We start from the raw sequence: 15,927 nt of genomic DNA, 5'->3' as shown, positions 1-15,927 counted from the left end.
TATGAAGATTTCACATTTGATAAGTCAACATTAAATGATTTTTTAACTGTTGGAACTATTTCATGACACTGAATTGATAACAGTTGCATAATATTGCACATTTGTTATCGACTAGTTATCTGCACTTAAACTGTGATACAAAAATAGCCATGTCAAAGCATATATTATTCTTGTGCACCCCAAATATTCAATATGGTGTATCAAAAAGAATGAAGATATCTTAAATGATTGAAAACCAAATTAAGTGTAATGCATTGTCATGTCATTTTTAAATCCATCATGGAAGAGTGTGGGTTCCAGTCACTGATGCATCTAATGGTTAAGCAGACACAAACGCAGGCATTACTGTGAGCACACACTCCTAGTCCACTTACAGAGGAGGTGACCCGCCAGCACCGCATGCGTGTGACCTTGAAGCTCCCCTCCTTCATCTGTTCATTGGGCAGCTTAACATGGAAGTTGAGCTCGTTGTTGCCGGCGCTAACGATGACATGGCAGCCCTTCTCTGGGAAGTCAGTTATGCACGGGTCAAACTTGATATAGCCGAAGTATTTGAGTGTCTGACCTAGACGGATGAACTGGTTTGAAATGAAAATGGAAAGCAAAAACAGAAAAGAAACAGAGATTTTAGATGAGTCATTTTGTCTTTTTCCCATCTCCAAGAAAATCAATTCAAATATATTCATGTGACAGACGTCCTCTTTTACAAAGGATTTCCCCATGTAAATCAAAATGGATGTAATGAAAAATTAATATCATACATCACTATTACAAAAACTGGGTTAATTGTATAAGAGAATGCACTAGACACAGTATTCCCAATTGTGAGAGATTTCCCTTCAGACAAAGACAATGACTTGCTTTACTTCAAACTGATTTCAATGGAAACCATGTCGAAGCAGAACAATCTATATGTGATGGCCTTGCTCACCTCTTTCTTGGAGCCTTTCTCCTGCAGCGATTTGAGCTGTCTGTGTTGGTCTTTGTTGACAAGAATCCAGCCTCTCTCAATGTCAGACACTGTCTGGTAGAACAAAACAAAAAATAGAAGAACTGAGGTTCATCTTTTTGCACAGATGAAGAAAACATAGCATGTATTAGTAGTGCAGACTCATGTATTTAGTCGTGGGATTTTCCTTTTCTTCTGTACATGTGTAGATTTTTGTATTGTGGAAGCATTAAATAAATCACATGCAGAACATACAGTAAATAAGTACACAGGCAACAGCCACTTCTTGTAGATTACATTTTAAGACTCGCACACAGCCAACACTCACAGATTTTAATCAAACCAACCAACCCTAAAATTATAAAGAAAACAAAACATTTGCTGCTAAGGAGATCAGCTATTAATAGGATCATAGAGGAGCACGGAGAGGTTCTGGGTTCAGTGTGTTGCTGCAGAGCCAAAACATGCTGACGCCACTATCAGATAACTGATGGACCCATGGGATGAATAAAGCCATTTGGCAGCCTGGGGATGGGCTTGATTTAGCCTCACTGGTGTGGTGGACAACATGCAAGCCCAATGAAGGACACAAGATCCAAATACACTGTATTTCAACTAGCTTTTCCATTTGATCCCTTTCTTTTGGGGGATTTCAATATGAGATAGCAACAAAAAAAAGTATTCAGTGTTTTCTGCTGCTGAAAATAGATGTCTGTTTGCTTATTATGATTTCAAAGGGCAAGCTTTAACGGCTCCAAAGCCATTGGTGACCTTGATATTGATCCCTTACCTGGGCATATAGCAAATTCAGGCCGACTCTGTTTTCCATTACGTCGCTATCATACGCCATGTCCCAGTAGCTGCAGAAATAAAGAGCATAACCAACTCAAAAACAAAATTTGATAGTGGGCCAAAGCATTTGATGAATGCCGTCCAGGAGCTCACGTAGCCTCAAACATTTACAATGAAACAGAATCATGTTTGGCTACCTGCTGAAATGATCCACTTCCTCCACAAGGATCATTTACATCAGACATTTATTTTACTATTTATATTATTTATTATTTATCACATTTATTATGCAAGAGAATCAGTACCTGGAGAAGCATGATACACAAACAGGTAAAAATGATCTAGTCACCACCTCATTCAGACGTATTTACAGTATGTTTTAGCAGCAAGCTGAAAAGTTTCTTTCTTGAAACTGACTTTGGCTTTGTTTCAATCTCAGACTGCAGTTTCTTGTGTAAAAGTCTGTGCTACTTGTTAATAGAGTCCTGCATTTCTTTTATTGGTTTTCGGGAAGTGTCTGGCCTTTGCTCTTTACCATCTCATGGTATTAATGTCTCGACACTTTAATACAGGCTCACACTTTAATCTGCTGTGGTCTCCTAGAGCAAGGATGAGGGATGTTAGTGGATGGAAATATAAACCAAGTTTGCTGGCCACATTAGCAATTCAAAGATATTGACACAGGAGAGTGAGCTGAAGGGGACAGTGAAAAGGCAGTGGAATGGAAGGAGGAAACAGACAAAGATGTGTCTGGGAGTGCACTTCTTTTGCAGCTTGATATTCAAGTCAAGTCAGTTTATTTATAGAACACATTTAAAAACAACAGGCACTGACCAAAGTGTTTGATATTAACAGCTACAAAGTGAGATCCTCTGACCAATGTTTCTCTTTCCAAATTACTTCCTCATCCAGTTGTATACAAAATAAAATGTTATTTAGCCACATTGTTGCAATACAAACAGAACTGCATATCTGTGTTGTCCTACGAAAACCTTGTCACTCAATTACTGCTGATTTTGATGTTGCATGGTTCTCCATGGGTTGAGAAAATTCAGCTGCCCTTGGTTTTATGAAAACCTTTCAAACCTCACTGGCTATAAAACCAGTAATGCATGATGGTTAAGCTGCGAGCAGAGCATTTTTCTTGGTTCTTGAAAAGTTGACTTTTTAGAGTAAAGACGTTTTCACTGAAACACTATTTTCCCCATTTGTGACCTCGAGCCACTTATCAAGCAGAGCTCTTTGAGTCATCTCCACCTAATCTTTTGTTGGATCTCTTACTCTAGAAGGTTTTCTCTGCCCCCTGCAGCCCTCCACCCCCACCTGTTAGTTCCACATTCATCCTCTCTTTGCTGCTTCCAGTCTATAGTTAAAACTAGGTCATGAGGATTCAGACTTTCCTCGAGGCAAACAAAGAGTCAACATCCTGTGTGCCTCACTCAGTGGGAGGCAGGGTGACATAAAACGGACAACAAGAAGAAGTGGAGAGGTTTCTGTAATGTGGGTGAGCAGCGTAGCCACTAAATTAAAATTTGGTGAGGCAGCACTTTTCACACATTGTATCAAGGGGGCTGAGGAAGTCATCCTGGTGTATGAGTGGATTAAACCAAACAATTCCTGTGATTCCTCTATCCCATTCTAGCAAGGAAATTCTTTATTTTTCCATCTAAAACAACTTTGTACCTGAAAGAAGATACTGCTAATCAACAGACCAAACTCAAAAAGTGAAAGAGATTATGTTGACCTGTCTGGTTCCTGGATGCCCATTGCTCTAGGTAAACAGTGGGGCATATTTCTCACCGCATGTCCATATGGTCCCACTTACACAGAACAGCGGGAGACATGCTTGAGCAATTTCAGGTTAAGAGCCCCTTTAGTTTTGCTGGGGCAACAGTTAAGCCCCTCAACAGTCGGGTCGGAATAGCTATGGTACTTGTCAAAAAAAACAACCGAACAAAGAGAGAAGTACTCAGGTCTGTGTACCAAATTAACAGCCACATGGTGACTTTGCACAAGATGGTCAAGTTGGATAAGCAGACAATGTTCAGGCTTGCCATTGCTTGGACATGTTAAGGTTGAGTGCATCACTTGAGATAAGGAGGAAAGCATGAGTAACACTAGAAGCACAGAGAGAAACCTGCAGCTGCCACACTGTTGTGCTTCAATGAATTGTAGTGCAGTAGATGCAATTTATATACTGCTCATTAAATGGGAAATATTTTGCATGCTTTCTTACAGTGTTAGATAAATAATACATGAACACCTCAAACCATGAATCAGAGCTATAATTCACATATGCCTTTACTAACTGTGGAGTGCAGTCGCAAGATGAAATTCAGAGTCGCAAAGCAAGCAGGTGTTTGGTACCTTTTCCGTAGGAGTATGTGAAATTCAGAGCTCCGCAAGCTGGTGATAGATACATAAGGCAGCTCAAACTCCTGCAGCTTCCTCACAACTGAAAGAGACAGACAGAGAGAGAGAGAGAGAGAGAGAGAGAGAGAGAGAGAGAGAGAGAGAGAGAGAGAGAGAGAGAGAGAGAGAGGCAACAAAAAGGAATGAGCACAGCTACAGTATAATCCCAAGGACATTTGGATAATAGTGGTGAAAATAAACAATGAAGGATGAGAAGAGTCCATCTGGACACATCCCAGCAGGGTAAAACTGTGTGTGCGTATAGGTTCAAATGTAAAAAAAAAAAAAAAAAAAAAAAAAAGTCTGCATGTGTGTGTTTGTCCACAATGTGTAGCAGTTTTGCTGCAGCCAATTCCCCAAGGAGAGTGAAGGAGATCACAGTAGTCAGAGATGCTGTGCTGCTATTGGTTTTGCCGGCATCAACAAAAATGTGCACAACCCCACAAACTGAACGACTAAACAGCTATTTAGTTTGCCATTAGGTTTGTAAAATTATAAGTTTACTCCTTTATGAGCTGGAACAGCAAGCATACAAGCTGCAGCGGAAGGCAAGCACTAGGTCACTTCCATGGTAGAAATCTGGAGGAAAACCTGCTGCACACTGAACGGCTAAAATATTTTTAAAAACCTAAGCATCAATGGGAAAAAATGCAGATAAGAGGACCAGCATTTGTTATTTCAAACCACATGCTGGCTCTCCTTGACGTGTCTTTGCATATTTTAAAGCACATACTGGTTTACATACATTTTTGAGAAACGGAGAGGACCTGAATTCCTCTTGGCGGCCTATCTGGTCAATACTCCCACAGCCAGTTTTGTTTGATAGGAGCCTGCTGGGCTGCATTTGGCCCAGCAGTCGAGTTACATTAAACACACGGCCCCTTCTCTTTCATATCACTCTGGTTTTCAGATTCTAACAGTGCCAAGAATGAACAAAATGCCTGCAATATTTACAGATTCAAGTTCAACTGGCACCGTTTTCAGCCCGGAATGAATTTGGCAAGTGGAGTGGAAGAGCATTTGGCAGGTGGAAGAGGAAAAGAGCACCTTTGGGGCAGAGGGAGGATATGCTAGGACCCTACAGGGCTGTGATGGAATGGAAAATAGGACTGGGGAAAAAAAGACGCATCTTGATGTGGAACGCTTTAAGCCTGTGCCAGTGTAGACTTTTTTTGTGACAGCACATACTGGGGCAAATATTCTATGCTGATTTGCACAGAGTTTCAAGTGAGTATAAATGAGTGTTCTCGAGCTATCAAGGTACAGTGGGTTCTGCGGGTATGCATGATTGTAAAGAAAATACGCTGACTATAAAAACTGTACCTGTTATCACCAATGAGATCGGGTATCACAGTGTGACCAAACACACACACACACACACACACACACACACACACACACACACACACACACACATTTACACAACTGACAATGTCTGCATGCATGAACGCGTGAAGTCACTCGAGCATTTTCAGTTATATCGCCGCACATCAACAACAGCCATGTTCCCATCCAAATACACAGAGCCAGGCTGAGTTCCATACTGACTAGTATCAACTTTGGTTGGTGCTACCCATTTCGTGGAAGACTAGGTGCTACTAGATGTTTTTCTTGTTAAGAACTGGGTGTGAACTTGAGCAGAACAGACATATTTAGGTGTAATGCGAATAGGGCCTAAGTTTATGATTGTACCAGATATTTATTTTATGTGTTGACTTCGCTGGTAGTTGGAAAATTGCCAAGCGGGGCGCCCCAGCGGCTCACCGGTTAACAGCACGTACCATTTACGCAGCGACCGGGGTTCGAATCCGACCTCAGGTCCTTTGCTGCATGTCATCAGCCCTCTCTCCCCCCTGCCTTTCCTGTCTATCTCTACTGTGACTGTCAAATAAAGCAGAAATGCCAAAAATATAATCTTTAAAAAAAAAAAAAACAAGAAAATCACCGAGCTACTTTCTGACATAGAGCTGGCTAATGCTAGTGTGACTTTTATCACATTGCCTGTTCCATGACTGCACACTGTATTTCTGTCGTGCAGAACTCATGGGCCTTGTTCAGACTGCCAGTACAAATCGGATTCTGGCACATCCAGACTAGAGCAGCGGTGGTCTTGGGGCGGTTTGTGGACTGGTTGATGGATATGCTCTTGTCTTACCCAAATTCTCACTGGTTTTTAGCAGAAGCATGTGGAATTCCGCTGCTAATGGGATTAATCCATTTTCAGTGGGGCAGGAGAGACATAATGCAGACCTGATGTATTTTTGCGTGCTCCGCCTCACCCCCCCACCCCTCCTCTGGATGCTCTTTTCCCGTTTCTGTCTAACTCACCAAGGTGTAATACTGCCCTCTCTGGCTCACTGTAGTAAACTTCATTCAATAAACTTAATTAGATTACTACCCAGGGAGGGCTGGTGAAGGTCACTGAAGCTCCAAAGCTTAAAAATCTTTGTCTGTAAGACTAAAACTGCGTCGACCTCAAAAAATGTGGACACCTCATGTGGTGTTTAACCATAAGAGCAATGCAGACCAAAAAAAAAAAAAAAAAGAGGCAACTTTGCTGTATTCTGAGATGACTGAAAAACGGGGAACTATCACTCATTTCTTAGAGTGAGTACTGCCGCAAGCCGGGGGTAAATACTGACCACGTCCAACCACAACCATCATGTCAGTATGAATTAATTAGGTTAAAAATGAATTGAAAAATGAAATGGATTGTTTTTTTCCCATCGACCGTCGATTGCTTGATGAGTAGGTCGAATGTCAAGATTTTCTTTGTTTGACTACAGCTCTAGACTGGAGTCAGATTGATCTGATCAATTCTGAGTGGCAAAAAAACAATCAAAATGTGAATTTCCCAGTCTGGGATCAATAAAGTATACCTATCTATCTATCCTATCTATCTATCAAAATGCCACGTGGGTTGAAATGCAATTCAAACACATTTGAAATACATGCCATCAGCTACTGTATACACATGCCTATGCCGTTACCATGGCAACCAAAGCAGATTGCTTAACGTGCCTGAACACACAAATCTGACATGATCACTTGCAAATAGTGAGAACAGTCAGCCCTTAAGAGAAAATTTAGGCAATGAATCAGATTTGCCTGCAGTCTGCAAAAAGCCTGTGCCTTCAGCACTGTCAAAAAATGCATACTGTTCCAGTGCAAATGATGTTGCACATGAACCAACAAATTAATCATATATAATCAATATAGCAAATACTGGTACATGAGATGCAACTGCCACTACGGGTCATTGCAGTTTTGCTTTTTTTAATCAAACTGCATCTCAACATGATGAGGGAGATATCACAGGCTAAGCTGCTGGTTCAGAGCCTAAGCCAGCACGTTCTCATTCCAAGTGAGAGATTTTATAATTAAAGAAGAAAACTAAGAGCAAAAACCAAACATCATTTTACACTGATATGTTATTTATTTCCTGTCTTGGTCCAGTTTTTACAGTAATTATTCACATGAGCTCAAACTCGGTGCCCTCTAATTCCTTTTCCATATCCGCAGTTTTCTTCTTCACTGCAGCCCAGCAAATGGCAAAGTTTTAATATACTCTTCTATTTCTTTCCCCCATGAAAACAAGTTATGTTTTCTCTGGTAAAAAGAAGGCTTCTTGTTCCAAGTTCCTCATGAGGTGCTATGATTTGTGTCCTCAGACAACTGTCCTTGGATGACATGGTCAAGTAATTTAAATAATTTAACCAATAAGCTAAAAGTACATTTGGTCTATCTTGATGAAACAACACTGATTACTTGAAGTTCTGATGCAGTAGTGTTGAAAGACATGGAAACCCTTTAAAAGCCTTGTGCCATATAGCTCTGCAAATGCATGAATGTAAATAAGCAGAAATTATTTATCGAATTACTAGAGAGTTCCTGTTCCTGGTATGTGTTACTTGGTTCTCTCTTTCACATTTCTTAACATTTTTGGGGATTTTTATTTTATTTGAGAAGTGATACAAGGGACTCTGACAAAGATTAAGAAATACTATTACATAGTGCAAATTTGTTTTCATTTGTTGCACTGATGATGGAATGATGATGATGGAAATGAGTTAAGGTCAGTACTTACATGTTAAACCTCCATCCACACCCTCTCGGACAAGGAAAAGGCTAAAGTAACCAACGAGGTCATCTGGGAGGTCAAGCTTTGACGCAACAGCCTGCAGAAAGAGAGGCTATTTATTTTAGAGACAAAGTTTAATTCATCTATTTCTTTCCTTTATCTTAAAATGTATGGAAAGACAAGATAAAACACACAGATACACATACACTAAATAAATAAATAAAAATTTCAGTTGCATTTGGAGCATCCAGCCAGTATCCAGCACTCAGTAACAATGAGAGGAAGAGAGCACCACTACTGTCCTTCATAACAGCTAGGAGGGAAATGACATAATATCACATTTTCAAAAACGGTGTCTAAATGCTATTTTAGTACCATTTCTCTTGACTTGCAGTTACTATAAATTCCTGCACTTCAAAACATACCTAAAATTTGCAAGGTACAGTCCACCTTATTTGACAAACAAGGTCTCTGGTTAACAAACTGTATTTTCTCAACAGCAGCTGAAAAGCATTCCATAAAGTTTGAGTTACAGCTTTCAGTGACAAAGGGCATCTCATAATGTTTACTATGCTGACTACTACCATATACCCTGGCCTGTATCATAGTGTGTGTGTGTGTATGTGTGTAGTGGCAATGGGTTTTATGTCTATACTTAAGGTCAAAAGAGAGGAGAGGTGATCTGGCTGCACTGATGTTGGTTTGGTAGGCAGTCACAGTCTCTACCTCTCTAACAAAAAGAAACATGCTTGATACAGCCAGGCTGTGGGTTTCTTATGATTTAAGAGTCCTCTGCAATATATCAGCGTTTATAGAAGAGCCTACAGTCATACTGCATTGCATCAAAGCAGTCCCATGTGCGTTGGCACCTTTATTAACAGCACAGAGATAACAAACGGCCTTGCCTGAACAAAATGCTCTGAAGGTAGGTAACACACAGTAAAAAGCTGTTAAAATCCACAGATGATGTTAAGCTAATGAAGGATATTGGGAACCTAAAGACCAAATTAGCACTAAATCACATTTCAGAGCCATAACCAAGGTTTTATGGCTTCTGTATAGCGTATAGCATTAATCGTGTTCAACATTTTTCAAATTAAGTCGTGCATTCACTTCTAAGGCCAGAAAATCCTTCATTGTACTGCTCGCTAAGTGTCCAAACCCTCCCCAGTATGACGTATCTGTCCATATCTCAGGTAACTCACCTATGGCAAGCTCAAATGCTTGCATCTTTACATCTCCTAAATACAACTGGGTGATCCTTTATCACAGACTTGTCCCTCTATTTGCTGGTGCTTTCGGCCTCACTTTTTCAAAATTGTGCACTTCAGGCTGGCTGAAAACAGTGTGCTTATGCATTACTTTCTCCAAGGGCACAAACCTCAAGGACATCTTCTGTCTGGTCTGAGGTCAAGATGTTAACTGTGACCTTCTGGCCATTGGAGAGGCAGATATCTAGAGCAACTTCTTCTGTGGGAATCTGCTGGGTCTCCTGTGGGGAAGACAAAAAACAAAAAACTTATCTTTTCTATCAGTCAAAAACAAAATAAGACTCACTGGGCTGGTCAGGGCAGGACAGAAAATATGCACAAGTTAGGATTTGCCATGGCTACACTCACCTTCTCCAAGTGAATTTATCATTCAGTAACACATAGACAAATAAACCTAGCAGATCTGAATGTGCCCAAACTAGATTCTGCTTGCACTGATTGCATTTCCTGTGCCTGATCATTTTGGGACATTGGGAAACAAATGTACTGCAGTAATTCATGGGTCAAATGTTAAAGATATAGCTTTATTTAGCCACCTCCAGGTACAATATTTATATTCAGTCACCTGTTTGTAGAGCTGCTCCATCCATTTAAAATACTACAACCACTTGATACAGAAAAAAAGGAAATGGTGTTTATTAGCACTGCTGTGTTTATGCCCTTGTTCATGCACTAACTCAACAAGGCAGACAATAGAGCAAAACCAACAAAAACAATGAATAACAAGTAAGGGAAATGAATTGAACTGCAAAAACCTATGAATATTTTATTTTTTTCCAAAATAAAGCTGTAAATAATAGCTACTGAACTGATAATGGGGAATATGAAACTGTAAAACAGATAACCCCAGATTCTCCTCGTCTCCAGGCAGTCTCTCACCACCTCCGCACAATCATCTTTTATCTTCCCCACTCCCTCAATAAGGGGTCTCAAAGTGAGGCTCTACCACTTCAGGTGCGGATGAAACGACAACATCAGGCAGTAACTAATCCCCTATTCTGCACCTGTTTTCCCCACAGTGCAAGGCAATGGGCAGAGGGGAGGGAGACAAATGGAGACTTTAATGAGGCAGCGAGACAAAGGGAGAGGCACAGGATGGGTGTGACGTGGGTGCAGACTGACAAATCTGTGCGTGATGGTTTCTGGATTTACACCACTCCAGGCAAAGCAGGTCACAGCTTGAATGATGGCTGTCCAGCCAAAGACGATGACAAACTATCATTTTGAAATTGCCTCTTCTGGTAAGCGGCATCAACCGTAACAGCACAAGAATGCTTATAAACTCATCTACTTTTAATATCAACACATGCAGCACAATTCTGGCATGTAGCAATATAATAGGTTCAAATGGATCCAACTCCCACAAAGGACATAAGTGTGCTGTTAAATGTGACCATAGATAGCTTTTCATCTTGTCTGACATAATCTTTTACTTATATGCATGTAAACCAAAATTGAAGCTTACATTTAGCCCATTCCCTGACCAGCGAGCTTATATAAAAACATAGACAATATACAAAAACGTATATTTTCCTCTCACGTACACTAAGTCAGATGAGAGAGTGCAGTGCCACAAACATGGAGAGCTCAGCCACCTCACTCAACAAGTTACCACATTGCTAAGAGTAATGACTGGCCTGCCAGAAAGGACTGCGTCGGCCTTTTGGCACTAAGCATGTCCTGCTCGTCCACAGCCTGCTCTGCCAATGTTGACGCGACAGAAAACAGTTCCATCAAACAAGGAAACAGCAACCAACCTGCTGGGCTTTCCTCAAGAAGCTGTTGAACATCTCACTGGTTCCAAGCAAGGGGTCCTGGCGCACTGTGAAGGAATGGAGAGGCCAGTGTTGGGAAAAAAACAAAACAAAAACAATCCAAAACAGCAACCACAAAATCAAGCCCTTCTCATTGTATAGTACAGGAAGTCAAGAGGGGATACATTTAGCATGGCACTTATAAATAAGCCATTAGTTGAGGGGCTGTTAATGGATGTTATGCTCTTATACACAGCTATTTCCCATTCCATAATTTCTCTTACCATGTATTTAACAAAAAAAAAAAAGACACTCAACAATGTAAGACAATTCAGCTGAACATGTAAACAGCTGTGCGAAAGTAAGTCACTTGAAGAAATATCATCAGGTCTTCTGGCATAACTTCAAGTAACTGTAAGAGTCTCCTGATTTGCTAAATGACAGTCATGTCCACCTATTTTGCTCACTAGACCTTCATCTTGGGTTGAAGCAGACAGTGTCCCTTTTGTACTGTAATTCACTGCACTTTAACAAGCGTCCCACAACTTCTACAATAAGATCTAAATATGACTAAGCATATCTATTAGTTGGTACTCTTTTGGTGTTTACAAGTTCTGAATTTGCTTATGTAATTGTTAATATTCATTGTTGTGTTTTAAAAACAGCGGTAATAAAAAAAAAAAAAAACAGCATCTGCAGATGCTAGGGCTCAGTCAATCCTCCCCCTCGAGAGCAGATTGTGTTTGTGGCAGTTAATTTTCCATAACTATGTAAAAGCCATGATGTAACTGAGCGAACGTCCAGCCAAGAACACCCTGTGTGTGTGTGTATGCTCCCAGACTATGAGCAAATACACACTCCAACAACGCTTCCTTGTTCTGCTGTAACTGCCAGTGCTTGAGAGGATTAAAACAAACCCTGAGTGTTGCTGCCAGTTCCACTCCACTCACTTTGCGTGTATGGCCAAAGTTCACCCTTGACCTGTTTGGAAAAGTCTGGGCAACAGGCTAGAGCCTCGTGAATTGGGATATGAGCCTCCCATTAGGCCTGAAGCAGATATAAAAGTTGCAACAGAAACCACAACACGATGAGGCACATGATTTGAACTAAGTCGTGGTGCTTCTTTGGTGGTCAAAACACCAAGAAATATGAATTACCTCTTATGGCATTCATCTAGTATACATCTCTGGAGGTGTGACATTACCAGTAAAGGATCCAAACCTATGAAACCTTCAAAAAAAAAAAAAAAAAAAAAAAAAAAAAAAACAGGAAGTGGCTTTGAAATACTGAGTAGGGAGAAATTTAATTTCAGGTATGTCAGCATACTTCGTCTAGGAGGCTTTGGCTCCGTGTCCCAGCACACACTGTGCTCACATCAGCAGTCCCTGAATGAGACACCCATAGCTTTTATGTGGTATGAAGAGACCAGTGTACGCCTGGCTCCCCACAGACACCAAGCCAAGTCATAGGGCTGTTGTGGAGAGCTGAACATTTCAATTAAATTGTGTGACAAAGAGAGTCTTAGGGATTTTTTTTTTCTTTTACTAAATAAAACATAACTCCCCACACCAAAACAGGAAAATGTTTTCCAGGGTTATGAGTCTCAGTTCCACTGCAGATCAAAAATCAGTTTTATCTCAGAGTTTAAACACAGTTAAAAGCAAGCACAATGCAGCTGGAATTTAAATTCACTCAGAATCGAAGTGAAAGGCAATACAAGCCATCTGTGAAAGTCCATTCACATGAATAACTTACCAGCTTGCATGTATTTCTCCAGCTGTTCTCGTCTCTGCTCTACCTCAGCAGGAGTCAGCGTGAAGATCTTCTTTGGAGGGAAGGCAGGCACCACATTATTGCCATATTCTTTCTTGATCTGTTGGTACAAACGGAAGTTTGGGATTTAACCTGCCATACCTCGTTTATAAGCTATAGTTTGTTTTCTTTTGTCAATGAATTCAAATAAAGCTGCCAAAAATCCTTTCACTGAATTTTATTATAAAATTTAAAAACCCGAAAAACAAGATATATGATTACAGGCTGCATTTACTGTCTCCAAAACCCACTGACTGCAGTATACATTTGCAGGCTACTCAATTAAAGAGTTGTGAATCCGCTTTATTCGGAGCTATATTCATGCTGTGTAAGATGAATCACAGGTTTATTTTAAGCCCTGTTGCAACGAATGGCGGGTGAAGTTTCCATGTGCAACAGACACATCTGGAACGCTGACTCATTCCAAGTTTACTTTGTCTTTCAGCCTCCTTGACTTATTTATTTCCACTGAAATTCATTTTCTATCATTACAAAATTGAGAGCTTTGAGCCATAGACGTTTTAAATGGAGCACTTGCTAATCTAAATCCTGTCATCAAATGATGCCTAATTTTGACCTGTACATCGCTGGGGGCAAAAGGAATGCACATCAGAAAGTCAGCATTAGAAATTCCTTTTGCCTTACAGGACACCTTGTGAATTTTTTCTTGTTACATAGAACATTCAGACCGCACGTATCTGATGAAAATGGTGCATGCTGGAGAGAGTAAGGTGATTTTCACCTCAATATGATGCCATTTTATAAAAATTTCCAATTCATGAGAGCCAGCATTGGTCATGCATACAAATCAGGTCTTGTAACAACAGACACTAGCCATGTGTTACAGATGTATCAGAGTCCCCTAAAGCTGAAAAAAAAAAAAAAAAAAAAACACACAGCTTCTCCTAAGCCTTAGTACAGCAGTCCATTTCCCCATTGACTTTAAACAGAACCCAGCAGAGGATTTGTTTGGGCAAATCTTTTACAAAAGACAAAACAAAAGAGAATCCATTAACATTCAAATTTTGCCAGCAATAGCTGGGTTGAGTGAATGCCCTGCAATCACCAGAGTGTTTTCAGGGCATACATATGCCACAAGATGCCTTGTGGGGTTGGTGCTTGTGATATGAGAGTGTCTTACCCACACCCTGTTGCCAAGCAACGGCAGCTGTCAGATTGGATAACATAGGCTTGAGGACACAGATATCAAAGTTTGCCCTTTCCTTATATATTTATTAATATATGACCACAAGAGTCTTGGAACTTCCATAAGGATACATTTGCTTGCATGTCATACCCCAAGGAGCTCAGAGGCTGTAACCCAGAAATCCATCAGTACACCCATCACTCACAGCCCCTCCAGTACCACAAACGCTGCGCTACAAAAAATTGTGCATTTAATGCTTTCAAGAATTAGCTGTTTAATTTTCTGCTTCTGCGTGACAGAAATTCAAAGATGTGCTGAATGCATAATGGAGCTCAAACAAATCGCAGAGGCCGTGTGGAAAGTTTCAAGAAGGCAGAGAATAAAATAAGAATTTTAAAAAAATCTAAAATAAAGCTACTAAGATGAAGCAACTCGAGGCTTTTCCACAGCAATACTTTCTGAGCTAAAGTTCCCTTTCCCAGCAGGTGAAGTGAGAAAACAGAAAGGCCAAGAACATTCCTTCCATGTCACCCCCTCCCAATCTCCACAACAAAACTTTGCCATTTACATGCATTAGTCTGAACTCTGGGAGGAAAAGGCTGCTATGGCCATGATTCAAAGTGTTGGGAGGCATGGTGTATCGACCGTACAGAGATGAGTGAAAGGTCATGTTGAGGGGATGCAGTGACATTTAAACACAGCCACATAGACCAATCACTCCTAGAGGACCACAGGAAACTGACAGCGCTGGGTATATTTTGATGGCTTACCTGTTCGTGGAGGCCAAGGAGTTGACTGTAGCGTACCCGGCAGTGCAGGACGCCGTTAACATGGATGTTGTAGGCCTGTGAGAGAGAAAGGAAGCAAACTGTAAGCAGAAAAGCTTTTTTCATTGCTGAGAGACTTTGTAAAGATCTGAAATGGTACAGTGAGACTGAACCTCAAAACCTTGTATCGATCTGTTTGGAAGGTTTGTAGGTGGAACAGCAGACGCAAAAATGACAGGTGAGAAGACAACTGCACCAAAAAAGCTTCTAACAATTTTTATTTCTGCCATTTAACTCCAGTCTCACACTCTAATCCCCTGAACATGTATGCAATCATTCTATGTCAAACAAGCTTTTCATGTTTTCTTCATGTATTTGTCATTAAATCCTGGATCTTGAGGATGAGTTTCATTTCTTTATTTCCACAACACCGCCTTAAAAGAAAATCAATCTGCATCCACCTTGTCTCACTCATTGCTGAGTGTTTATTCATTTTGTCTTTGTTTTCATTAGAAGGGCGAAGTGGATCCAACCCCTTCTGACTTTTGGTTAAAGCAATTCCTTCCAAAGGGGAATGCAGAACCTAAAGCATATTTTCCAATCAAAACAGCTGTTTGTATTATGCGGAGGGGCTAATGAATTCAAAAAACAAGTGAATTTTCATTCTTTCCCCGTGACTACCCTTGTTTGTTTTGACAAGAGCTATCACTGGTTACTCCTCCACAAACCACCATTTCGAATCCACAATCCAAATATGTGCATGCAATCATGTTACAAGACCAGTGATGAAAACACAAGCTATTTTTTTTCTTGTCAAGCACCTCATTTAAGGCTTATTTAACTGTTTAGGATGATACTGCACCACATGAATAATAATTGAAGCTTTATTAAAGACCCCAAGGAAATTATCCTTTATACTTGTGAGCATGTAGGCGTCCTGTA

General features: G+C 40.5%; 1 protein-coding gene across 2 annotated transcripts in view; it reads right to left on the bottom strand.

Moving 5' to 3' along the window:
* snx17 (sorting nexin 17) overlaps positions 1-15,927 on the bottom strand; it is a 30,322-nt gene that overhangs the window by 8,777 nt on the left and 5,618 nt on the right. For both annotated transcript variants that reach the window (XM_030047472.1, XM_030047473.1), the window contains exons 2-10: positions 14,989-15,063; positions 13,015-13,132; positions 11,263-11,327; positions 9,616-9,726; positions 8,241-8,331; positions 4,109-4,196; positions 1,740-1,809; positions 932-1,024; positions 375-578 (exon numbers count right to left, since the gene is read on the bottom strand). In XM_030047472.1, the coding sequence (XP_029903332.1) occupies positions 375-578; positions 932-1,024; positions 1,740-1,809; positions 4,109-4,196; positions 8,241-8,331; positions 9,616-9,726; positions 11,263-11,327; positions 13,015-13,132; positions 14,989-15,063 (915 nt within the window). The remainder of the gene's footprint in view (positions 1-374; positions 579-931; positions 1,025-1,739; positions 1,810-4,108; positions 4,197-8,240; positions 8,332-9,615; positions 9,727-11,262; positions 11,328-13,014; positions 13,133-14,988; positions 15,064-15,927) is intronic.

This window comes from Myripristis murdjan, chromosome 24, assembly GCF_902150065.1.
Source record: "Myripristis murdjan chromosome 24, fMyrMur1.1, whole genome shotgun sequence".
Lineage (NCBI taxonomy): Eukaryota > Metazoa > Chordata > Actinopteri > Holocentriformes > Holocentridae > Myripristis > Myripristis murdjan.
This window is presented reverse-complemented; position numbering and strand designations above follow the sequence as displayed.